This window comes from Coregonus clupeaformis, chromosome 7, assembly GCF_020615455.1.
Source record: "Coregonus clupeaformis isolate EN_2021a chromosome 7, ASM2061545v1, whole genome shotgun sequence".
Taxonomy (NCBI): domain Eukaryota; kingdom Metazoa; phylum Chordata; class Actinopteri; order Salmoniformes; family Salmonidae; genus Coregonus; species Coregonus clupeaformis.
Genome location: NC_059198.1, coordinates 33,315,263 through 33,341,213, shown reverse-complemented (window position 1 = coordinate 33,341,213; position 25,951 = coordinate 33,315,263). Strand labels below are relative to the sequence as shown.

The 25,951-nt window shown below is 42.6% G+C and overlaps 2 protein-coding genes across 8 annotated transcripts in view; both read right to left on the bottom strand.

Moving 5' to 3' along the window:
- Nucleotides 1-9,321: 9,321 nt before the first annotated feature.
- LOC121570602 (troponin T, slow skeletal muscle) lies at nt 9,322-19,551 on the bottom strand. Of its 4 annotated transcripts, XM_041882070.2 has the most exons (14): nt 19,408-19,551; nt 14,763-14,790; nt 14,595-14,611; nt 14,068-14,133; nt 11,994-12,017; nt 11,457-11,478; nt 11,260-11,320; nt 10,975-11,091; nt 10,670-10,747; nt 10,445-10,558; nt 10,117-10,229; nt 9,887-9,977; nt 9,704-9,744; nt 9,322-9,551 (listed from the first exon to the last, which is right to left on the bottom strand). In XM_041882070.2, exons 2-14 carry the CDS (start codon nt 14,786-14,788, stop codon nt 9,506-9,508), a joined length of 816 nt encoding a protein of 271 aa, XP_041738004.1. In that variant the 5' UTR covers nt 14,789-14,790; nt 19,408-19,551; the 3' UTR covers nt 9,322-9,505. The 4 variants fall into 4 exon arrangements, with proteins under 4 accessions (XP_041738004.1, XP_041738005.1, XP_041738007.1 ...); XM_041882071.1 differs by lacking the exons at nt 14,595-14,611; nt 14,763-14,790; nt 19,408-19,551 and adding an exon at nt 13,274-13,291 and having other exon boundaries at nt 14,068-14,073; XM_041882073.1 differs by lacking the exons at nt 11,994-12,017; nt 14,595-14,611; nt 14,763-14,790; nt 19,408-19,551 and having other exon boundaries at nt 14,068-14,101.
- Nucleotides 19,552-20,043: 492 nt separating this feature from the next.
- pih1d1 (PIH1 domain containing 1) overlaps nt 20,044-25,951 on the bottom strand; it is a 28,925-nt gene continuing 23,017 nt past the window's right edge. For 3 of the 4 annotated variants that reach the window (XM_041880951.1, XM_041880952.1, XM_041880949.1), the window contains exons 5-11: nt 24,480-24,541; nt 24,322-24,403; nt 24,042-24,138; nt 23,723-23,755; nt 23,491-23,569; nt 20,259-20,402; nt 20,044-20,140 (exon numbers count right to left, since the gene is read on the bottom strand). In XM_041880951.1, the coding sequence (XP_041736885.1) occupies nt 20,105-20,140; nt 20,259-20,402; nt 23,491-23,569; nt 23,723-23,755; nt 24,042-24,138; nt 24,322-24,403; nt 24,480-24,541 (533 nt within the window). In that variant the 3' untranslated portion in view covers nt 20,044-20,104. The remainder of the gene's footprint in view (nt 20,141-20,258; nt 20,403-23,490; nt 23,570-23,722; nt 23,756-24,041; nt 24,139-24,321; nt 24,404-24,479; nt 24,542-25,951) is intronic. The other variant, XM_041880950.1, reaches the window with a different exon arrangement.

Here is a 25,951-nt window from a genome sequence, read left to right as displayed (position 1 = left end):
AATTTCTTTAACTGGAAACCATTTAAAATCAAATCAAATCAATTTTTATTTGTCACATGTGCCGAATACAACAGGTGAACAGTGAAATGCTTACTTAAAAGCCCTTAACCAACAATGCAGTTTTAAGAAAAATAAGTGTTAAGTAAAAAATTGATAAATAAAAAACAATTAAAGAGCAGCAGTAAAATAACAGTAGCGAGGCTATATACAGGAGGTAACGGCACAGAGTCAATGTGCGGGGGCACAGGTTAGTCGAGGTAATTTAGGTAATATGTACATGTAGGTAGAGTTATTAACGTGACTATGCATTGATAATAAACAGAGAGTAGCAGCAGCGTAAAAGAGGGGGTGGGGGAACAAAGCAAATTGTCCGGGTAGCCATGATTAGCTGTTCAGGAGTTTATGACTTGGGGGTAGACGCTGTTAAGAAGCCTTTTGGACCTAGACTTGGCGCTCCGCTACCGCTTGCCGTGCGGTAGCAGAGAGAACAGTCTATGACTAGGGTGGCTGGAGTCTTTGATAATTTTTAGGGCCTTCCTCTGACACTGGTATAGAGGTCCTGGATGGCAGGAAGCTTGGCCCCAGTGATATACTGGGCCATGCACACTACCCTCTGTAGTGCCTTGCGGTCGGAGGCCAAGAAGTTGCCATACCAGGCAGTGATGCAACCAGTCAGGATGCTCTCGATGGTGCAGCTGTATAACTTTTTGAGGATCTGAGGACCCATGCCAAATCTTTTCAGTCTCCTGAGGGGGAATAGGCTTTGTCGTGCCCTCTTCACGACTGTCTTGGTGTGTTTGGACCATGATAGTTTGTTGGTGATGTGGACTTGAAGCTCTCAACCTGCTCCACTAAAGCCCTGTCGATGAGAAAGGGGCGTGCTCGGTCCTCTTTTTCCTGTAGTCCACAATCATCTCCTTTGTCTTGATCATGTTGAGGGAGAGGTTGTTATCCTGGCACCACACGGCCAGGTCTCTGACCTCCTCCCTACAGGCTGTTTCATCATTGTCGGTGATCAGGCCTACCACTGTTGAGTCGTCGGCAAACTTAATGATGGTGTTGTAGTCGCGCCTGGCCATGCAGTCATGGATGAACAGGGAGTACAGGAGGGGACTGAGCATGCACCCCTGAGGGGCCCCCATGTTGAGGATCAGCGTGGCAGATGTGTTGTTAACCACCCTTACCACCTGAGGGCGGCCCGTCAGGAAGTCCAGGATCCAGTTGCAGAGGGAGGTGTTTAGTCCCAGGGTCCTTAGCTTAGTGATGAGCTTTGAGGGCACTATGGTGTTGAACGCTGAGCTGTAGTCAATGAATAGCATTCTCACGTAGGTGTTCCTTTTGTTCAGGTGGGAAAGGGCAGCGTGGAGTCCAATAGAGATTGCATCATCTGTGGATCTGTTGGGGTGGTATGCAAATTGGAGTGGGTCTAGGGTTTCTGGGATAATGATGTTGATGTGAGCCATGACCAGCCTTTCAAAGCACTTCATGGCTACAGACGTGAGTGCTACGGGTCGGTAGTCATTTAGGCAGGTTACTTTAGTGTTCTTGGGCACAGGGACTATGGTGGTCTGCTTGAAACATGTTGGTATTACAGACTCAGTCAGGGACAGGTTGAAAATGTCAGTGAAGACACTTGCCAGTTGGTCAGCGCATGCTCGGAGTACACGTCCTGGTAATCCGTCTGGCCCTACAGCCTTGTGAATGTTGACCTGTTTAAAGGTCTTACTCACATCGGCTACGGAGAGTGTGATCACACAGTCGTCCGGAACAGCTGATGGTCTCATGCATGCTTCAGTGTTGCTTGCCTCGAAGCGAGCGTAGAAGTAATTTAGCTCATCTGGTAGGTTCGTGTCACTGGGCAGCTCACGGCTGTGCTTCCCTTTTTAGTCTGTAATAGTTTGCAAGCCCTGCCACATCCGGCGAGCGTCAACGCCAGTGTAGTTCTATTCAATCTTAGTCCTGCTTTGCCTGTTTGATGGTTCGTCGGAGGACATAGCAGGATTTCTTATAAGCTTCCGGGTTAGAGATTTCTCCTTGAAAGCGGCAGCTCTACCCTTTAGCTCAGTGCGGATGTTGCCTGTAATCCATGGCTTCTGGTTAGGGTATGTACGTACGGTCACTGTGGGGACAACGTCATCAATGCACTTATTGATGAAGCCAGTGACTGATGTGGTGTACTCCTCAATGCCATCGGAAGAATCCCGGAACATATTCCAGTCTGTGCTAGCAAAACCGTCCTGTAGCTTAGCATCTGCGTCATCTGATCACTTCTTTATTGACTGAGTCACGGGCGCTTCCCGCTTTAGTTTTTGCCTGTAAGCAGGAATCAGGAGCATAGAGTTATGGTCAGATTTGCCAAATGGAGGGCGAGGGAGAGCTTTGTACGCATCTCTATGTGTGGAGTAAAGGTGGTCTAGAGTTTTTTTCCCTCTGGTTGCACATTTAACATGCTGGTAGAAATTAGGTCAAACGGATTTCAGTTTCCCTGCATTAAAGTCCCCGGCCACTAGGAGCGCCGCCTCTGGATGAGCGTTTTCCTGTTCGCTTATGGCCTTATATAGCTCATTGAGTGCATTCTTAGTGCCAGCATCGGTTTGTGGTGGTAAATAGACAGATATATACGAAAAATATAGATGAAAACTCTCTTGGTAAATAGTGTGGTCTACAGCTTATCATGCGATACGATACTCTACCGACTTCCTTCATATTAGATTTCGTGCACCAGCTGTTGTTTACAAATATACACAGACCGCCACCCCTTGTCTTACCGGAGGCAGCTGTTCTAACTAGCCGATGCAGCGTATATCCCGCCAGTTGTATGTTATCCATGTCGTTCAGCCACGACTCGGTGAAACATAAGATATTACAGTTTTTAATGTCCCGTTGGTAGGATATCCATGATCGTAGTTCACAATAACTTACTGGCAAAATGTTGCCAGTAACCTACAAGCAACTTGGTGCCACTAGCAATACATGCCAGTAACCTACTGTGCCTTCACTGACTATTCTGTTGACAACATGCAACATTACTTGCTAATTGGCAGCATACTGTAGCAGCTGCAGCCTATCAGAATATTGCAGGTGTACCTTATTGGCGGCGTGGCTTCCAGATAGCTCTTTTTGGTCTCCCATGAGAGGGAATGTCATCCCAGTTAATTTGATATATTGTATTCTGGTCATGTACAGTGGAAGTTCTCAAACCATATTAAAGGCTGATATAAGTGCATATGATATCAAAAAGCCATACAATACATCTGGTAACCATGTCATTGTTATACTCACTCAGGTCAGTGATCATGACAAATTAGTTACAGCAAATTCCTATGAACTTTACAATAACTGACCACCGATAAGTTAATCAAATTTTTACATTAACTTTCCGTGAATCAGCTGCTATTACACTACTGGAAACTGCACAGTAATCTCTTAACAGTGCAGCTCTTGACTGTCACAAGTTCTCACAAAGATTGCAGCACTGACAGTATAAAAGAGGAGCTCAACCTTCATCAACGTAAAGATAAACCACTTAAACTCATACAACATTTCAGCTGATGGTTGGCACAAAACATAACATGTGCCAGCACATTGCCCTCACCTACATTTGAAGTTCAGTAATGATTGTGGTCCTCTGTAGCTCAGCTGGTAGAGCACGGCGCTTGTAACGCCAGGGTAGTGGGTTCGATCCCCGGGACCACCCATACACAAAAATGTATGCACACATGACTGTAAGTCGCTTTGGATAAAAGCGTCTGCTAAATGGCATATTTTTTTTATTTTTTTTATTGTACCTTATATTGAATATATTGTGTAGAAAAATGTACCATTATACTAGATTATCTGCACATGTATCCTTAAAGGTACCGACCATGTGAATCCCTATGTGTACTTCTGAAGGTACCTTATGTGTACCTTTGACATTTTTGTAAACCAGGGAACTTCATTGTACCATAACCATACTCTTATTTTCAAGAATGTGTGGATATACAGTGCCTTGCAAAAGTATTCATCCCCCTTGGCGTTTTTCCTATTTTGTTGCATTACAACCTGTAATTTAAATTGATTTTTATTTGGATTTCATGTAATGGACATACACAAAATAGTCCAAATTGGTGAAGTGAAATAAAAAAAATTACTTGTTTCAAAAAATTCAAAAAAATTAATTACGGAAAAGTGGTGCATGCATGCATATGTATTCACCCCCTTTGCTATGAAGCCCCTAAGATCTGGTGCAACCAATTACCTTCAGAAGTCACATAATTAGTTAAATAAACTCCACCTGTGTGCAATCTAAGTGTCACATGATCTGTCACATGATCTCAGTATATATACACCTGTTCTGAAAGGCCCCAGAGTCAGCAACACCACTAATCAAGGGGCACCACGAAGCAAGCGGCACAATGAAGACCAAGGAGCTTTCCAAACAGGTCAGGGACAAAGTTGTGGAGAAGTACAGATCAGGGTTGGGTTATAAAAAAATATCAGAAACTTTGAACATCCCATGGAGCACCATTAAATCCATTATTAAAAAATTGAAAGAATATGGCACCATAACAAACCTGCCAAGAGAGGGCCGCCCACCAAAACTCACAGACCAGACAAGGAGGGCATTAATCAGAGAGGCAACAAAGAGACCAAAGATAACCCTGAAAGAGCTACAAAGCTCCACAGCGGAGATTGGAGTATCTGTCCATAGGACCACTTTAAGCCGTACACTTCACAGAGCTGGGCTTTATGGAAGAGTGGCCAGAAAAAAAGCCATTATTTAAAGAATAAAATAAGCAAACACGTTTGGTGTTTGCCAAAAGGCATGTGGGAGACTCCCCAAACATATGGAAGAAGGTACTCTGGTCAAATGAGACTAAAATTGAGCTTTTTGGCCATCAAGGAAAACACTATGTCTGGTGCAAACCCAACACATCTCATCACCCCGAGAACACCATCCCCACAGTGAAGCATGGTGGTGGCAGCATCATGCTGTGGGGATGTTTTTAATCGGCAGGGACTGGGAAACTGGTCAGAATTGAAGGAATGATGGATGGCGCTAAATACAGGGACATATTTGAGGGAAACCTGTTTCAGCCTTCCAGAGATTTGAGACTGGGACGGAGGTTCACCTTCCAGCAGGACAATGACCCTAAGCATAAGCAACACTTGAGTGGTTTAAGGGGATACATTTAAATGTCTTGGAATGGCCTAGTCAAAGCCCAGACCTCAGTCCAATTGAGAATCTGTGGTATGACTTAAAGATTGCTGTACACCAGCAGAACCCATCCAACTTGAAGGAGCTGGAGCAGTTTTGCCTTGAAGAATGGGCAAAAATCCCAGTGGCTAGATGATTCCATATGTGTTATTTAATAGTTTTGACGTCTTCACTATTATTCTACAATGTAGAAAATTGTAAAAACAAAGAAAAACCCTTGAATGAGTAGGTGTGTCCAAACCTTTGACTGGTACTGTATGTCAAATGTGTAAGTTGAAAACACTGTGTGTATCATAATGACATTTTTTCATGTGTAGTGTTCCAAAAACATGTTTTCACATGTGAAGTGTCACGTGAAGGGTAACGCTGTAATGCTGAATTTACGTGATACGGATTTAATAGAGCCCAAAAAGACTGGATTATTTCTGTGTCCTCTTTGCTCCCTCTTTGTCTGTCTGTCTGTCTGACGCGCTGGACTGGCCTCAGCCAAACATGTGAGCAGGGATTTAGAGAGAGAGGAGGGAGGGGGGGGAAGCTGGGGGAGAGACAGATATACAGTGCATTCGGAAAGTATTCATACCCCTTGAATTCTTCCACATTTTGTTACTTTACAGCCTTATTCTAAAATTGATTAAATTGTTTTTTCCCCTCATCAATCTACACACAATAACCCATAATGACAAAGCAAAAACATGTTTTTAGAAATGTCTGCTAATTTATTACAAATAAAACACGGAAATATAACATTTACATAAATATTCAGACCCTTTACTCAGTACTTTGTTGAAGCAGCTTTGACAGCGATTACAGCCTCGAGTCATCTTGGGTATGAAGCTACAAGCTTGGCACACCTGTATTTGGGGCGTTTCTCCCATTCTTCTCTGCAGATCCTCTCAAGCTCTGTCGGGTTGGATGGGGAGCGTCGCTGCACAGCTATTTTCAGGTCTCTCCAGAGATGTTCGATCGGGTTCAAGTCCGGCCTCTGGCTGGGCCACTCAAGGACATTCAGAGACTTGTCCCGAAGCCACTCCTCCGTTGTCTTAGCTGTGTGCTTAGGGTCGTTGTCCTTTTGGAAGGTGAACCTTCGCCCCAGTCTGAGGTCCTGAGCACTCTGGAGCAGGTTTTCATCAAGGATCTCTCTGTACTTTGCTCCGTTCATCTTTGCTCCAGTCCCTGCCACTGAAAAACATCCCCACAGCATTATGCTGCCACCACCGTGCTTCACCGTAGGGATGGTGCAAGGTTTCCTCTAGACGTGACGCTTGGCATTCAGGCCAAAGAGTTTAATCTTGGTTTCATCAGACCAGAGAATCTTGTTTTTCATGGTCTGAGAGTCCTTTAGATGCCTTTTGGCAAACTCCAAGTGGGCTGTCATGTGCCTTTTACTGAGGAGTGGCTTCCGTCTGGCCACTCTACCATAAAGGCCTGATTGGTGGAGTGCTGCAGAGATGGTTGTCCTTCTGGAAGGTTCTCCCATCTCCACAGAGGAACTCTGGAGCGCTGTCAGAGTGACCATTGGGTTCTTGGTCACCTCCATGACCAAGGCCCTTCTCCCCCGATTGCCCAGTTTGGCCGGGTGGCCAGCTCTAGGAAGAGTCTTGGTGGTTCCAAACTTCTTCCATTGAAGAATGATGGAGGCCACTGTGTTATTGGGGACCTTCAATGCTGCATAATGTTTTTGGTACCCTTCCCCAGATCTTTGCCTCGACACAATCCTGTCTCGGAGCTATACAGACAATTCCTTCGACCTCATGGCTTGGTTTTTGCTCTGACATGCACTGTCAACTGTGGGACCTAATATAGACAGGTGTGTACCTGTCCAAATCATGTCCAATTAATTGAATTTACCACAGGCTGACTCCAATCAAGTTGTAGAAACATCTCAAGGATGATCAATGGAAACAGGATGCACCTGCGCTAAATTTTGAGTCTCATAGCAAAGGGTCTAAATACTTATGTAAATAAGGTATTTCTGTTTTTATTTGTAATAAATGCAAACATTTCAAAAAACCTATTTTTGCTTTTTCATTATGGGGTATTGTGTGTAGATTGATCAGGAAAACAATGAATCAAATCAATTTTAGAGTAAGGCTGTAACGTAACAAAATGTGGAAAAGGTCAAGGGGTCTGAATACTTTCTGAATGTACAGTATACATATATATATATTTATTTTTACTATTTTCTACATTATAGAATAATAGTGAAGACATCAAAACTATGAAATAACACATATGGAATCATGTAGTAATCAAAAAAGTGTTAAACAAATCAAAATATATTGCAGCCCAAATTAATTATTCACTGAGTTCAAGTAACAGACACATCTCAACATCAACTGTTTAGAGGGGATTGTGTGATTCAGGCCTTCATGGTCGAATTGCTGCAAAGAAACCACTACTAAAGGACATCAATAATAAGAAGAGACCTGCTTGGACCAAGAAACACGAGCAATGGACATTAGACAGGTGGAAATTTGTCCTTTGGTCTGATGAGTCCAAATTTGAGATTTTTGGTTCAAACCGCTGTGTCTTTGTGAGACGCGGTGTGGGTGAACGGATGATCTCCACATGTGTAGTTCGCACCGTAAAGCTTGGAGGAGGAGGTGTTATGGTGTGGGCGTGCTGGTGAAACTGTCTGTGATTTATTTAGAATTCAAGGCACACTTAACCAGCGTGGCTACCATAGCATTCTGCAGCGATACGTCATCCCATCTGGTTTGGGCTTAGTGGGACTATAATTTGTTTTTCAACAGAACAATGACCCAACACACCTCCAGGCTGTTTAAGGCCTATTTGACCAAGAAGGAGAGCGAAGAAGTGCTGCATCAGATGACCTGGCCTCCACAACCCCCTGACCTCATCCAAATTGAGATGATTTGGGATGAGTTGGACCGCAGAGTGAAGGAAAAGCAGCCAACAAGTGCTCAGCATATGTGAGAACTCCTTCAAGACTGTTGGAAAAGCATTCCAGGTGCAGCTGGTTGAGAGAATGCCAAGAGTTTGCAAAGCTGTCATCAAGGCAAAGGATGGCTGTTTGTTTAACACTTTTTTGGTTACTGCATGATTCCATATGTGTTATTTCATAGTTATGATGTCTTCACTATTATTCTACAATGTAGAAAATAGTAAAAACTAAGAAAAACCCTTGAATGAGTTGGTTTGTCCAAACTTTTGACTGGTACTGTATGTCAAATGTGTAAGTTGAAAACACTGTGTGTATCATAAAGACATTTTTTCATGTGTAGTGTTCCAAAAACTTGTTTTCACATGTGAAATATCACGTGAAGTGTTCCAAAAACACGTTTTCACATGTCAAATCATGTGGTTTTTCTGTAAGGGGACACACAACAAGCACACCCCCGCAGCCACACATGTACAAGCTACACTGACATTGGACCAATCGCTAACGGGGGAACATTGCCTTTAAAAGTCAACACGCTGTAATGCTGAAATTTCCGTGATATGGATTGAATAGAGCCCGGAAGATCCACGTTAACATTTTAAGATAATTTCATATTTCATACAGCGTGATTGACATTTAAATGCAATGTTCTCGCGTTAGCGGAAACTGCATTCACATTAAACATGTTGGTTCAATCGGAAATGACTTTTACATTTCTATTGCAGAATATGTTACGCTTCAGCGATACAGATTGAATGGAGCGTGTGTGTGTGTACGTGTGTGTGTTTATGTGTTCCTCCACACACGTGAGACAATGTAATTACTGAGCTCTCTGCAAGTAGATCAGGCCTATAACTCCCTTCTGCCTGTCTAGTATGTGTTGATGATTACTAGTGTGTGCTGTAATAATGGTTTCTAGTGTCCGGTAATATGTGTGTTGAATGTGTTTAAACCAATGCGTGTGTCTAATTAGTGGTAATCCTGGTGTACTGTACCTACAGTATCTAGCGCTACAGAGGGTGTTACACATCTCTCCAGCAGAGGGCAGCGTTTCCCTAGTTGAGTAATGTGGGAGTGACGTTGGCCAGCCTAGACACTGATCTAAGGTCGATTTTGAGTCATTATACTTTCTCCCACACTCCCAATAAAGTAATAAAAGTGTATGTGTGACAATTTCCAGAGGAACATCAAGCTAGCAACCTCAGTGAGTGTACACCGTTTTTTATTATCAATACATATTATAATAACTTGTATTTTGCAATGAAACACATGAGGACATGCCAAAGGAGAGGGTGGCCACAATAAGAGAGGAAAGATGGAAGAGGGGAGGGTGGGATCTCCCTCCTTTCTTCTTCCCTCCAAAGTCGTCTTCTCCCTTCTGCCCTATGAGAGCGGGAGTATCTTTACTTCCAACGACCACCGACCTTCCCCTTACCATGGACCTTTTTACTACAGGGGAGAGAGAAAGGGAGAAAGAGAGATAAGTTCAGAAACAACTATTCGTAGATAAATGCACATACCATACAAACACGTTACTGAAAAAGTGGCAAAAAAAGTTCACATAAAGAAACCAAGAAATTGAATAGGGTTACTGTACTTACAATTTCTGGGCACTCGTGATTCTATTCAAGAGAACGATAATCTGCACACAAAAAAATTACACAAGAGATCACATTGCATCAGTGATTTCACAAATACTACACAACAGACGTCTACAGTCGCTTACACACAAGCCTAAACATCTATGGATTCTGCCTTTGGTACATCTGTCCAGGTCTTCCCACCTGATATTTTTGTTTCTTCATGTGATCGATGAAGTCAAACTTATCAGACTCCAGCGTGTAGATCCAGTTCCACATCTCCTGAGCTTGTTTCCTGGGAGACCAAGAGAGAGGGGTAACCATAGCAACACAGTTGGCAGCCAGGTGTGTGGGCTTTGGACATGAATTCTTGAAAACTCTGATGTGGTGGTGGGAGGAAGATTTTGGCCCAGGTGTGATCGGCCAGGACTCACTTCAGGGCGTCCTCTCTCAGGTTGTCGATCTCCAGTGGGGGTCGTCTCTCAGCCAAGGTCTTCCTCTTGATCTCTCTCCCCGTTAGACGCTTCCCCCTCCCACGATGCTCTGCCTGAAATATATGTCAAACACACCTAGAACTTCACAAACTTCAAACCATATAGAATTACATGTTCTAATTCTATTTCTATGTTTAAAACAGTCTGACAGAACATGCCCGCAACTGTAAGTTGAGCAACCAAATAGATATTTATCTTAATGAAATACTGTATAAATCCAAAGAGCTGTTCCTAAAGCTAACAAGCGAATGACAGTGGACATAAATACCTTTTGCAGGAAGCCCCCAAAGTTGGCCCCCATGTTGGAAAGAACCTTCTTCTTCTTGGCCTCGTCATCGTTTTTCTTTTTAGCCTCCTCATCTTCCTTTCTCTGCCGTTCTTCCTGAGCACGAGAGAATGCTAAAGTTAGAAAGGAAAAGTACTAGGGGTACCACAGGTGTGTACCCGGCCCTACCACAATCCTGAGGTACCGCAAGGGTGTGTTTTGACCTACCGCAATCCTGTTCTGCCGGTCCCGTTCCTTCTCCGCTCTAACTCGCTGCACCTCTGCCCTCTCAAACCGACGCTTCTCCTGTGGGGATGAGAGAGGGAAAGGATGAGAGGACAGGACTTTTGACTTTTTCATATCAACTTTTTCTATCATGAGCTTGTCCACTCCTTGACCAGGGTTGTGTTCTGTTGGGACGAAATGTTAAATAAAAAATATATGAGCATTGTTATTGGACAAGTTCAGATAGTTAAGGTTGTACTTCCTCCATTTCAACACTTTAACATGAAGTAAACAGGAAGTTGACTCACGATTCGGTCCTTCAGCCCAATGAGCTCCTCCTCCTCCTTCTTCCTCTGGTCAAAGTGGACGTCAATCAGACTCTGCAACTCCAGGAGGTCTTTCTCCATCCTCTTCCTGTGGATGTCCTGGGAGAGGGAGAGAGGGAAAGAGAGAAAAGGAGAGGATTGAGATTAAATAGATTCTTATTCAGAGATGTGGTGTAATGTTCTGTAGTGGATTTGGAAATTTAAGGGCAACAGCCAATCAGGACCCAATAGTGGGCCAATTCCTTGATATGAGATGACATCACTCACATCAAAGTCCACCCTATCCCCCTCTGGAATCTTGGGAGGGGCTAGCTGGGGCACCATGGGCCTTAGAGAAAGAGAGAGAGAGGAGAAAGGAGGAGAGAAAATAAGTGAAATTGAGGATGAACAGAGAAATAAATGTTTTGACCTATTTGTCACACATGCACACAAAGCAAAATTGCCACATACAAAAGTGAACATACTTGGGTATGGGGAGTTTCTCCTCTGTAGAGAGAGAGAGAGATAAAGAGAGAGAGAAGTATTAACACATGAAAGAACAGAAATATAGCTTTTGTTCTCATTCTGAAGATGTCATTTGAAATCCATAGTCCTGAAGAAAATAGAGGTCACAATTCTCAAAAACAGGACAAAAAGACAAGGCAATACGTTTTGCGTAAATCATAAATTGATGTCAAAAGGGTGTACAAAAAAAGATTTGAGTTACGCCTGCAGATCTGAAGTTAGTATTTGACCTCCAGAGTACAACAGGAGCAATAGCATGCACCATCATCATCATCATCATCATCATCATCATCATCATCATCATCATCAATGAAGTGTCAGTGTGTGTAGCTACAGCAACAGTACAGCTTTGTTGATGAGGCCATGAGTTAAAGAGAGCACATGATTCCTCCTTCATACAGGCATTTCAAATATAGGTTAGATTTAATGTGATTAAAAACCAACAAAATCAATGTGTACCTCAGGTGTGTTAGAATCACTCCCACAATCAATCTCACCTTCCTCCTCCTGAGCTTCCTGCTCTGATGTGCCAAAGGCAGAGAGAGCGAGAGAGAGAGAGAGAGAGAGAGAGAGCAGAGAGAGAGAGAGAGAGAGAGAGAGAGAGAGAGAGAGAGAGAGAGAGAGAGAGAGAGAGATGGGAATGGTGAGAGAGATAGAGATAGGATAAAAGATTGAAGGAGAACATTTAGAAAATAAAAAATGAGGTAAAAACAAGTGCAAATAGGAAAAACAGAGGGAAGGAGGGAGGTGTGCGAGAAGAGAGATATGGAACGATTGAAGAGAGAGTAAGTTTAATGCAGTGGTGCCAACAAGCTTAGGAAAACTCACATTTCCCATCATGCACTGAGGGCCACATCATTGACTACAACTGTGTGACCCCAACAGCTACTAGAGGGAAATGTAGTTTTTTGAGACTTGTAATGTACAAACGTTCATAATTACGTACACACAAGAAGTAATCGCAAATGTTCTACACATGAGGATATGCACTGAGTGTACAAAACATTCGGAACCGCTGCTCTTTCCATGACATAGACTGACCAGGTGAATAAAGGTGAAAGCTATGATCCCTTTTTGATGTAACTTGTAAAATCCACTTCAATCACTGTAGATAAAGGGGAGGATACAGGTTAAAGAAGGATTTTTAAGCCAATTGAGACATGGATTGTGTATGTGTGCCATTCATATGGTGAATGGGCAAGACAAAATATTTAAGTGCCTTTGAATGAGGTATGGTAGCAGGTGCTAGGCGCACAGGTTTGAGTGTGTCAAGAACTCCAACACTGCTGGGTTTTTCACGCTCAACAGTTTCCCGTGTGTATCAAGAATGGTCCATCACCCAAAGGACATCCAGCCAACTTCCCTGTGGAACGCATGACACCTTGTAAAGTGCATGCCCCTACGAATAGAGGCTGTTCTGAGGGCAAAAGAGTTGCAACTTAATATTATGAAGGTGTTCCTAATGTTTTGCACACTCCATGTATATTGTACATTGTCTCCACATAAGGAAGTGCAGAGCATAAAAAAGTAAAATACTAAGCAGCAAGCAACAAAAACAAGCAGTTGAACACTGAAAAGTACTGCAGCAATAACAACAACTGTGAAAAACATACCAAAATTAGATTGAGGCTAAATAGAATGGAATAACCCTATATGTAATCCATAGATATAGATCATATAATGATTTTTTATTTTATTGGCGTTTATTTAGTTTATATTTCTTTCTGTAAGCAATTGGTGGTATTTGAATAGATGGTATAATGTGTTCTCACCCTACCTGTGTACTCTTGTTGCTCTGATGGCCAGGACCAGCACAGGGTCAGCCAATGGAAGCGGGACATAAAGCATATTGACAGGTCAGAGTGTATCACCCACTAGTCAGGCATTATGAACAGAATACCTTGCTCATTAAGATACTACGGATGTCATCAGTGTCTCATCTGAGTGACCTCGGCTCTGAAGTCAGTTTGATTGGACAGACAGTTTCTGTCGCTGATGATGATTTGTGAGGTCTGTTCATCTCTAGATTCTGATTGGCTATTTCTAGACAGTGGGCTAATCATCATTTGGCATGACATCCTAGGCAATTCCCATGTAATCAAATCAAAGTTAATTGGTTGCGCGCACAGTTTAGCAGATGTTATAGCTGGTGCAGCAAAATGCTTATGTTACTAGCCTCTAACAATGCAGTAACTTGTCAAACAAGTACACAAATTATTTAAAAAATATACAGATAAACACAACAAGAAATCAAGAAATGTCGGAACGAATCCAATTAAGAACCCAAATAGCACTAATGGACTACCTCTAGCCAAAGTCACATAGAGCAAGTCACATGGTTCTAGTCTAAAGTGGTGTAGTGTTATACACGATATAGGGTGTCATTTGAGACAGCCATAGTTACTTTAAAGTAGTAGAGTGTTGTAGGGGATATAGGGTGTAATTTGGGACACGACCAGTCTAAAGTACTGTTGTGTTGTAGGGGATATAGATTGCCATTTGAAACACAGCCAAAAGTAATGCAGTGTTATTGTACATATAGGGTGTCATTTGAGAGACAACTAGTTTCACCTCCTCCATCCTCCTCCTGCGGTTCTCCTTCTGGCTCCTCTGGCTCCACCTCCTGCTCCTCCTCCTCTGGAGAGAGAGAGAGAGAGAGAGAGAGAGAGAGAGAGAGCGCGCGAGAGAGAGAGAGAGAGAGAGAGTAGAACCAAATGGGGAGAAAGAAAGTCAGAGAGCAGTTCAGAGGACAAGAGAAGGGACATGGGGCAATGACAAAATCAAGGCAATGCGGTAGACATAGGGGAAAAAACTAAGAAAGACAAGTGTGGAGAAGAAAATGACACAAATGAGACGAGGGGATGGAGAGAGACATTAGAATGATAATGAAAGAGATAGAGGATTAAAGGAATGGAGGGAGATGAAAAGAGAGATGGAGAGTGTGTGGCTAATAGATGGCAGAGGCTTGGGGCCTTAAAAACCATGTGTTGAAAGCAATAGGAGCTAATAATAACAGGGTCATAGACTTCCACATGCAAGGCCAGGTGTGGTCCAACATTAATAACAACACTAACGCCTTAGCACAGCAGCCCACTCACCTTCTGCCTGCTCCCCCCTACCAGAGAGAGAGAGAGATAAGGGGGGGCAATAGTGTGTGTGTTTGAGAGAGCGAGAGAGATTCAGTTACCAATTCAGTATTTACATTTAAACCAAGAAAGTGGCCATCACAGCATTACATCGGTGGTGTATACTATTTCCATACTCACTCGTATTCCTCCTCTACATCAGACATGGCTGCATTAAAAGAAGACCGAAAGGAGAGTCAATATAAATGTCATATATAAATCACCAACCTCTTTACAAGACAATACTCTGACTGATTATCTAGCAACTATCACACACTACCACTATAAAAAAATTAAATAGGTGATTTCCGCCCTCTTTTGACAGTCAATTTGATGGCTTAACCATTTCCCCCCTGTGCTCACTTAGGTTTAATTCAGTTCAAAGTCTTGCACAGAATTCACTACATTTTTTGACATTTACATTTTAGTCATTTAGCAGACGCTCTTATCCAGAGTGACTTACAGTTAGTGAATGCATACATTTTTTTGTTTCTGTTTTTTTTCATACTGGCCCCCTGTGGGAAACAAACCCACATCCCTGCCGGCCAAACCCTCCCCTACCTTGGACGACACTGGACCAATTGTGCGCCGCCCATGGGTCTCCCGAACCAGGATCTCTAGTGGCACAGCTAGCACTGCGATGCAGTGCCTTAGACCACTGCGCCACTCGGGACTACATCAAAGCAAAACTTTGTAATTGCAGTCTCACCAAAAGTAAAGCAGATGTTGTAGCATGCTGTAGCCCACCGACAGATCTTACTTAATTGGATGTCCTCCAAACCACCCACTGTATCAGCCTGGTTGAAGGACCTAATGTATTTTATTCATTTAGAAAAAAATTAAATACACTCAGAGGATGTACTGATGACTTTTTCCTGAGATGGCGACCTTTAATTTCATTTTTTAAACAATTACCCTCTGTTGATCAGGAGTAAGAATTTGGGCCAACAAGGGACAGGGGAAGGGAGGGGACAATATGTTGTGATGTGTTTTAATATTATTTTCATATTATTATTATTTTTTTGTGTGTGTTCCTTTTGTTTTTTTTCACTTTGTTGTTTGTTGTGGGGGAGGGCGGGGTGGGGGTCTTGATACAATAAGAAAATGATATATTTGTAGTTATGCCACGAACTGTAAATTGTATGCCTTTATATTTCCAATAAAAATCTATATATAAGAAAATAATGGGTGTTCACACGACATAGAGAAAGACACACACACACACACTCACAAAGGGATTGTGCATGTTGGACCATGGGGGTTTCTGCTATAAATTATCCCATGGTGCTGACATCTTCCTGGCTGACAAGCAGAGAGATTGACAGTGTGAACAGGTGAGAATGTTACGGCCCTAAACACAGAGGGAGATACAGTTTCTATCACTTTCTTCAGTTCCCCTTCTTCATTTCTCTCCTCTATTTTCCCTTCCTATTTGTCATCTTGAACAATAGACCAATAGATGACTTTGGTGTGAAGGAGTAAAGAGTAAACTTGATGGTACACAGCAAATTGGCCAGTGTTAATATTTCTGTGTAAAAGTTTTAGCATTGATTCAAGAACTAAATTCACCCTGTAAGCGTGAAATCAACACTCAGTGGTGTAATCCCCAGCATTGGTTTTTAATAACCAACATTTTTGTTTTACACTGTGGAGAGTTAAACAGTTCCATCAAAACCACGCCTATCATTATTATATTTCCCAGCATGCTATACTGCAGGTAGATTTTTTTAGGATTGTTTTTAATATCTGTGTCTTTGCATTGATTGATTGATTAATCTTAAACTGGACAAATATAAATAACATATATTTTACTAAACTAATCCAATCAGTTAGTAGGATTTATTGCACTCCTTACTGAAATGGTTGTTCTGGTTTAGTCTTTTTATTTTTATTTTATCAAGCTTCCTAACCCTGACAGTCATTACGAATGCAGGTTAATACAAATTCAAACTGTAGGATATCCTAACTCTGGCTGGATTCCAATAGGAATTACACATTACTTTGCCAGCCAGCATAATAGGACTTGCAGGCCTGATGTGGCCTGTAAACCAGGAATTTCCTAACACTGTGTTGGAGTAAAACTAGGCCATCAAAGTAAGGCCTTATAATATATGTAATGTAGTGTCATAAAGTTTAAATTTGTAAAACATTCACCTCGGTACTCATTTGGTGAAAGCCACAGGCCTTTAAATAGAAAGAATTCAACAAGAATTTAACACTAATAGGAGTTAACTCTAGATCAACACTAGTGTTGAATAGAAATAACACAGGATTAATTACCCCATAGTGTTACATTTGAGTAACACTGGCAAATGTGTTAATTTTTTACACTACCAAGTGTTACATTAACACACAAAATGTAACACTATAATCAGAATACATTTTACACTCCGTAGAGTGGCCCCATATGTTATCTGAGGTAGTGTTAAAATGTACTCTAAGTGTTGATTTAATACTGCAAAATGTACTGTGATAGTCGTGGTTGGTTATACTTGGGTTTGTATAATCAAAACCTATAGGTCTAGTCCTCAGCAATACATGCTGTCATTGAATATAATAGCTTTATAAAACTTTACACTTGTGGCCTGGGGTTGGTTCCAGCACATATCGGAGTTAATTAGATTGATTCCTGGTCCTTCTTTCCCCATTCCTTCTTTCTCATCTTCCTCTTGTGTCTATCAACCCCTTTTCATTCTTGTGTTTATCAACCCCTATTCTTTCTTGTGTTTATCAACCCCTATTCATTCTTGTGTCTATCAACCCCTATTCTCTTCCTCGTCTGTCTATTAACCCCTCTTCTCTTTTCCCGGTGAGGTCTCTCCACAATGGTGTCATCCTGAAACAATATATAGCATAGCATTGCCCAGGAAATATTTTTAGTGCACATAGCTGTTGTCGCGCCTCTCCCTCACTTGATTTTGTGCCTGAAACAATGTCGGCCATCCTAAAATGCCATCGGCGCCTCGCGGAGATTAATCCATCCCCCTTTCCAACGGGTGTCACGGCTAATGAGTTACTCAGTGTGTTTACCTCGCCAACAGAAGGGACAATGAGACGCACTGACGGATGGACGAAGGGACACATGGCGGGTGACAACATTGGTGGAGGTCCAGTGCTGATAGAGTTGGTCCTGTCATTACCTTGCTTCCAAAGCTCCACTGTGTCCTGTTTAACTGCTCACGTTAGTTTGTGGTACTACATTGTCATGAGTTGATTGACGTCCTTTCTTTTTTCAATGTATTAGGTTAAGTTTTATGATGTGCTCCTAAAAGCTGGTCCTGGATCTGCTTCCCTCTCCCTAACCATTACCACATTCACTTTAAGACAATTATCAATGCTAAATCAGTTCTCCCTGTTTTTACCGGCCTACATATTAAATCCACCAGTGTTTTAGACCTGACTTATGATAGATCTAGGCCTATACCCAGTGGTGGAAAAAGTACCCAATTGTCCTACTTGAGTAAAAGTAAAGATACCTTAATAAAAAATGACTCCTAAGTAAAAATGTTCTCTTGATAAGTGTGTGAATTAGACCATTTTCCTGTCCCGCTAAGCATTCAAAAAATTTAACATGTACTTTTGGGTGTCAGGGAAAATGTATGGAGTAAAAAGTACATAATTTTCTTTAGGAATGTAGCAAAATAAAAGTAGTCAAAATATAAATAGTAAAGTACAGATACCACAAAAAATGACTTAAGTACTTTACACCACTGCCTATACCCAAGCTTATTCCACTCCAACCAGGAACAGGGTCATGTTCATTAGGCAACAAGGTAAAAAACAGACAAACAGGGAGAGACAACCTGGAACTGTCCAATAAGAAACATACATTTTGGTTTCCTGTTGCAAAACATTTAAAAACATTTTCCATTGCGTGCCCCAATGACCGACCCAGGAGAAGCTAGAATGGATATGGAAAAAGGGTGTGAGCTCAGCTGAGGGAGGGAGGGTTTAGAATGCCAGCCTAGCAGTAGACCTAACAGGCGAGGCAGCAGAAGCCCACCATTTGGAGCTAAATGGCAGATGGTTGGTAAGTGGTCTGCCAAGACTAACAGCCGGGATTTGAGGGAAGTGTAAAGTTACTCCGGGATATCAGCGGAGGGAGCATTAACGGTGGAATTCTGATGGGTTAATTTTAGTCAAGGACACCTTGAGAGAGGATGGGAGGCAGGGTGGGAGATTAGGGTGAGTCACACCGGCTCATTTTCACTGCTATAGGGGAGAGGACCGTATTAATAGTCCTAGGAGGGAGGGAGAGCGGGGATCACTGCTCCTAGCCATCTGTCTGTCTATCTATCTATCTATCAATCTATCTATCTAACCTGGTGGGAACGAGGAGGAGGGAGGAAGAGACAGTTTGCACAGTATGACTGACTAGCTGACTGGACATTAGGGATGGCTACAAGTGCGAGGGTCCTGGCCTTATCCCAGCCGCTGCTATTAAAGTACAATCTATAATCATCCACAGAAGACAATATACTCAAAACACAAACCATCATTCATGACCAGGCCTAATAAAAAACACACAGACTGACATTGATCAGTACATGCAAGAAATATATGCACCAACTAAAAACACTGACAGGGTATAAGTTTGATCTAACAGGTACAAAAACTGATCCCACAGACAGACAGATAAGATATTCCTAGCAAAACGATACATAGGACGCCAGTTTCCCAGACACAGCTTAAACGGAGTCTTGGACTAAACAAAGAGAGCAGCATCAAGAGGTGAAAGGTCATTCAGAACCTGGATGTACAGGAGGAGAGTTGGAGAAAGACTTACCGAGAGCAAGGTGAGGTTTCAATGGTGTGACAGATACCGACAGACAGACAGAGGAGCCCAGGAGAATGACAATTGTAGTGAGAGACAATGGGAGCTTTATACAGGGGAGGGGTGGTGATGGGCAGTGTGTGTAGGTGTAGGGCAGAGGGCCATGGGCGGATTAGGAGAGAACTTTGGGAGAGAAAGACAACCACCTCCTGGGATTAAGAGAACGAGGGAATGACCTCACTGAACAAAAGAGGGGCAGGTGGAGAGAGAGAGGGAGAGACAGAGAGACACACAGAGAGCGAAAGGGGGGAGAGAGAGAAAGGGGAGACAAAAGGGGGATGAGAGGAGCAGACCAGGGCCAGAAATAACAGGCCAGAAATAGGTGGGATGAGTATTTTCTTCCTTCTCTTTCCACGAATAGGGTCTTCCGTTCATAGAGGGACTCCGGGAAACAAGTAGTAAAACCCATACTAAAGAGACAGTTGAATGGGGTATTTGTTGGGATACATGTTGAGTGTTTGAATGATTGTTACGGCTTAATATGGCTGGTGTGATAATGATAATGCATGGCTAATGTTTAGTGTGATAACTCTTAATTTATCAAAGATGAACTGAAGTGATTTGAACGTAAGCAGTCACAGACCGTGATAATAATAACAGTTTTATTTTCATTTACAACAAATGGATAAACATCTGACATTCAGTTTCTTCATGAAGACACCACTGGCATTGTCACCGTGAGAATCTGTGGCGAGAGAAAGGGGAGGGAGAGAGAGAGAGAGAGAGATGAGAAGAAAAGAGTGTCAATATCAGACATCATGTGTAAGGGAATAGCTGTACTGTGTTTTAGAATGTGTGTGTACCTGTGTGTTGGTGTTGTACTGTGCTACGCTGCCCTCCTGGTCAATGAAGAAGGGAATGAAACAGTCTAGATGAAAGAGGGAGGGCCGGGCATTCAGAACCAGCCTGTCCTCCCCAAGGTCCAGAACGAGGGAGAGAGAGGAGGCCTGGAAAGAGGGGGAGGGAGGGAGTGAGGACAAGAGAAGGTTGCTGGCTTACGTATTAATGTCATAACAAGCACCCCAAGTTTTCCCTGACTGCGCTTGACTTGACCAGAAAAAAACTCTGGGCGCTATTAGTCACTGCCACTTACAGTGCCTTCGGAAAATATTTTGACATTTACGTTACATTTTAGTCATTTAGCAGACGCTCTTATCCAGAGCAACTTACAGTTAGTGAGTGCATACATTTTCCATACACATACAGTTATCTGTAAGGTCCCTCCAGTCGAGCAGTGAATTTCAAACACAGATTCAACCTCAAAGACCAGGGAGGTTTTCCAATGCCTCGCAAAGAGTTTAATGGCTATGATAGGAGAAAACTGAGGATGGATCAACAACATTGTAGTTACTCCACAATACTAACCTAATTGACAGAGTGAAAAGAAGGAAGCCTGTACAGAATACAAATATTCCAAAACATGCATCCTGTTTGCAACAAGGCACTAAAGTAAAACTGCAAAAAATCTGGCAAAGCAATTCACTTTTCGTCCTGAATACAAAGTATTATGTTTGGGGCAAATCCAATACAACACATTACTGTGTACCACTGCATCATGTTATGGGTATGCTTGTAATCGTTAAGGACAAGGGACATTTTTCAGGATAAAAAAGAAACGAAATGGAGCTAAGCACAGGCTAAATCCTAGAGGAAAACCTGGTTCAGTCTGCTTTCCACCAGACACTGGGCAATGAATTCACCTTTCAGCAGGACAATAACCTAAAACACAAGGCCAAATCTACACTGGAGTTGCTTACCAAGACAGTGAATGTTCCTGAGAGGCCGTGTTACAGTTTTGACTTAAATCTACTTGAAAATCTATAGCAAGACCTAAAAATGGTTGTCTAGCAATGATCAACAACCAATTTGACAGAACTTGAAACATTCTGAAAAGAATAATAGGAAAATGCTGCACAATCCAGGAGTGGAAAGCTCTTAGAGACTTACCCAGAAAGACTTACAGCTGCAATCACTGCAATCCCCTTTTCCACATTTTGTTAAGGTTACAGCCTTATTCTAAAATTTATTAAATTGTTTTTTCCCCCTCATCAATCTACACACAATAACCCATAATGACAAAGCAAAAATAGGTTTTTAGACATTTTTGCTAATTTATTACACATAAAAAACGGAAATATCACATTTACATAAGTATTCAGACCCTTTACTCAGTACTTTGTTGAAGCACCTTTGACAGCGATTACAGCCTTGAGTCTTCTTGGGTATGAAGCTATAAACTTGGCACACCTGTATTTGGGGCGTTTCTCCCAATCTTCTCTGCAGATCCGCTCAAGCTCTGTCGGGTTGGATTGGGAGCGTCGCTGCACAGCTATTTTCAGGTCTCTCCAGAGATGTTCAATCGGGTTCAAGTCCGGGCTCTGGCTGGGCCACTCAAGGACAGTCAGAGACTTGTCCCGAAGCCACTCCTGCGTTGTCTTGGCTGTGTGGTTAGGGTCGTTGTCCTGTTGGAAGGTGAACCTTCGCCACAGTCTGAGGTCCTGAGCGCTCTGGAGCAGGTTTTCATCAAGGATCTCTCTGTACTTTGCTCCGTTCATCTTTGCCTCGATCCTGACTAGTCTCCCAGTCCCTGCTGCTGAAAAACATCCCCACAGCATGATGCTGCCACCACCATGCTTCAACGTAGGGATGGTGCCAGGTTTCCTCCAGACGTGACGCTTGGTATTCAGTGGCGTCCATCTGGTGGAGTGCTGCAGAGATGGTTGTCCTTCTGGAAGGTTCTCCAATCTCCACAGAAGTACTCTGTCAGAGTGACCATCAGGTTCTTGGTCACCTCCCTGACCAAGGCCCTTCTCCCCCGATTGCTCAGTTTGGCTGGGCGGCCAGCTCTAGGAAGAGTCTTGGTTGTTCCAAACGTCTTCCATTTAAGAATGATGGAGGCCACTGTGTTCTTGGGGACCTTCAATGCTGCAGAAATGTTTTAGTAGCCTTCCCCACATCTGTGCCTCGACACAATCCTGTCTCGGAGCTCTATGGACAATTCCTTCGACCTCATGGCTTGGTATTTGCTCTGACATGCACTGTCAAATGTGGGACCTTATATAGACAGGTTTGTGCCTTTCCAAATTATGTCCAATCAATTAAAATTATGTCCAATCAATTAAATGTACCACAGGTGGACTCTATTCAAGTTGTAGAAACATCTCAAGGATGATCAATGGAAACAGGATGCACCTGAGCTCAATTTCGAGTCTCAAAGCAAAGGGTCTGAATACATTTGCAAAAATTTCTAAAAACCTGTTTTTCACTTTGTCATTATGGGGTATTGTGTGTAGATTGCTGAGGATATATATATTTTTAATCCATTTTATGTTGAAAAAGTCAAGGGGTCTGAATACTTTCCAAAGGCACTGTATGTTGATTGGATAATTATTTGAAAAAGCTGTGTTGGTGCTGGGCTGGAACAAACCCCAGCACATCCTGTGGGTCCCCAGGACCAGCTAAGAAGAACACTGGCATAGAGTATAGGGAGGGAGTGAGGAAACAGTTTAACACATTGAGTATATGGAATTAAGAATAAAGTATATAGATACAGGGTGAGGAAACGGTTTGAGTATAGGTGGTGAAGGATGCGTTTAGGACATAGTCTACAGGGCAGGGGTGTCGAAACGGTATAAATGCTAATGATATGATATGGCTTGCGAGGGGGTGTAATCCGGCCCCCGGGTGGTTTGAGTTAAATAAAAAACAAACTCAATATACTTTAAAATGACTAAAACCAAATCGAAACTGTGTAGAAATGATAATGGACCTACATTCATACAGTTTCTTGACTGTCCAGCTCGCTAATAATCACTAGATAGTCAGGGAGCATCGAAAATTCCAAAAACAATGGATAGAGGACTATTCTTTGCACATTTTGAAGGTGAGGAAATATAACCGATTTTCTGTGCAGCCCTCCGAATGCGGCCCCTGGGGCAAAATGACTTTGACACCCCTGCTATAGGGGAAGGGGAAGAGGTTAAACACAGAGTATAGGTGGAGAGGGATGTGTTTAGGACTGGGCTTGTGTCTCACCACTCCAGGCAGCTGAATCTCTGCTATCAGAAACTCTGGATCACCTACAGGGGGCTCCACCAGCAGACAGAACTCTGGCCTGGAGATGGATGGAGAGAGGAGAGGAGATGAGACGAGAGGAGAGGGAGAGAGAGGTGGGTTAGAGCAAGAGTGAGAAAGAAGGAGAAAATAAATATGTTCCAGTTTGGTATGTGACAATCAAATCCACAGTGGACAACTCAGACAGACCTACCGTTTGGCTGGTTCTGGGGGTGTGTGAGTATCCCTGTGGAAAGTGAGATTGAGAGAGAAAGAGTGATTGAAGGGGGAGGGAGGGAGAGAGAGGAGATTGAACTCTTCCACATACAGACTGTAGCTAACTCTACACCACCCTCTAGTGGTGAAGTATTGATAACAGAAGTGAGTTTTGAGTGACGTGTGTGTGTGTGTGTGTGTGTGTGTGTGTGTGTGTGTGTGTGTGTGTGTGTGTGTGTGAATGAGAGTGCAAGAAAGAAAGAGCGCGCGCAAGAAAGAATGAGAGCGGGAGAAAGAAAGAGCAAGCGAAAACATACTTGGGGTCTATTTCCTGAATCACAGGTTTGCTCTTGGTGCGAATATTCTGTTCGTTCACAGAGCCCAGAAACTTCCTGTTCTTCAGAACCTTCCAGTCTGGGAGGGAAGGAGAGAAATAAACATGAAGTAAGGAGAAAAACTGAGGGATATTACCTCATCTGGCACAGAACACGTGTCTGATTAATGCTCACACACACACCAAGACACAGACATGAAAAAATTAAATAGATCCATATTCAAGCTTACACACACTAAAGATACAGGCGCACACACACACACCTCGGCTGAGCTCCAGGTTGTATTTGTTCTCCAGCCCCTCTAATGACACAGCGATCAGAAACTGCTGGAATAGAGGATCCTTCTAAAAAACACACAAACAGGAGTTACACACACACCCCCGCACACACACGCAAACAAATGCGCAAAAACACACACACCTGGCATTTCTGGAAGAACTCTTCACTGATGACCACGTCATAGGCTGTGCAGCCTTGGGAGTCTGTGGGGACAGGACAGAACCAGAGGTGGGACCAAGTCACTATTATTCGAGTCACAAGCAAGTCTCAAGTCACAAGGTCAGAGTCTCAAGTCGAGTCCCAAGTAGAACAGGTCGAGTCTCGAGTCAAGTCCAAGTCGTGCATTCTAAGAGCAAGTCAAGTCACACGTTTTTTAGTCTCAAGTCAAGTAAAAAAAATATCTATACATGCAATGACTGAAACTCTTTATTTACTGAGGCTACCAGACCAGCCTTTTCATTATTTTGTCCACAACACATTTTGATTATGTAATTGTAAAATAGGGGCCTTGTAGCAGTCGTAGGGGCATGAAATCAGCAGAAGGCAAGGCTGGTTGACGTGCTCAGAGACGGTGTTAGACGGGTGATGAGCTGTGCCTGGTTTTCTCCAGACATTTGCATTCTGGCCAAAATGTTCAATTTGTCTCATCTGACCACAGAATCTTTTGCCTTATGCTCTCAGGGTGGGTTGCACCACCATTTTTTTTTATTAATCTAGGATTAGAGCTAATCTAGGTTTTGTAAATCTAGGTTTATAATTAAAATCAGAGATGTGTTGCACCAATTAATTTTAAATCTGTATCAGTAAATCTATGATTAACGGTTTTAAACTATGATGAGTGACGTCACACCAATATAAGAGGTATTTCGTGAGTTGAAATGAACTAGCTAGCCTACTTGACAAATGAGGCCACAAAGTTGCTGTTCCTTGATAAAATAATAACAATGTAACGTTAGAACTACCGCAACTCCATTGTGAAAGGTTCTCATGGGTTGGCTGATTTGAAATAAATTCCGTTATTTACCAGTACTAGACAGAAAACTATTTTGTTAGCTAATGTAGCTACTGTAGCTAGCTAGTTAGTTTATAAACCAAGTTAGCGAGCATATATTTTTTTTTATTGTCATTACTTATTTAGCCATTAATTAATTTGTCCGCTAGCCACCTGATCATGGCACGTCAAAGCAGTTCAAATTTCTCTGCTTAAAAAAAAAACCTTGTCGGAGCTGATGGAGGAATTTAGTAACGTACTGGAGGATAAAAAGACAGACAACACGACTGTCAAAAAGAAGGAAGACACCTGGGCCATTTTATGCGACAGATTTAATGGATCGACACGGATTAAAAGAGAAGAGGGACCAAAATCGTATGAAGGCATGCTGGAAAAAATTAAAAGCGAAAGCCAAAAAGGATGCGGCAAAGGAGAGGCGGGGGCTATTTCAGACCGAGCCTCCGTCCAAGGGAATTGATCCTCTCTCCCAGAAGATATGTGAGATGATTCCCAGCAGTTTGCCCCTCTCCTTAACCCCTATAATGACGACGGACAACTCGACCCACCAATATTTAGTACGCATAAATAACTGGTAAATATCAATTACTATAATGCACGTTAA

Excerpts from the sequence above, each read along its gene's own strand:
- LOC121570602 (XM_041882070.2), bottom strand. The coding sequence starts at position 14,788 with ATGTCTGATGTAGAGGAGGAATACGA. Across the intron at positions 9,745-9,886 it reads TGAAGAAACAAAAATATCAG|ATTATCGTTCTCTTGAATAG; the intron begins GTGGGAAGACCT and ends TTTTGTGTGCAG. Across the intron at positions 9,552-9,703 it reads ATCACGAGTGCCCAGAAATT|TAAAAAGGTCCATGGTAAGG; the intron begins GTAAGTACAGTA and ends TCTCCCCTGTAG.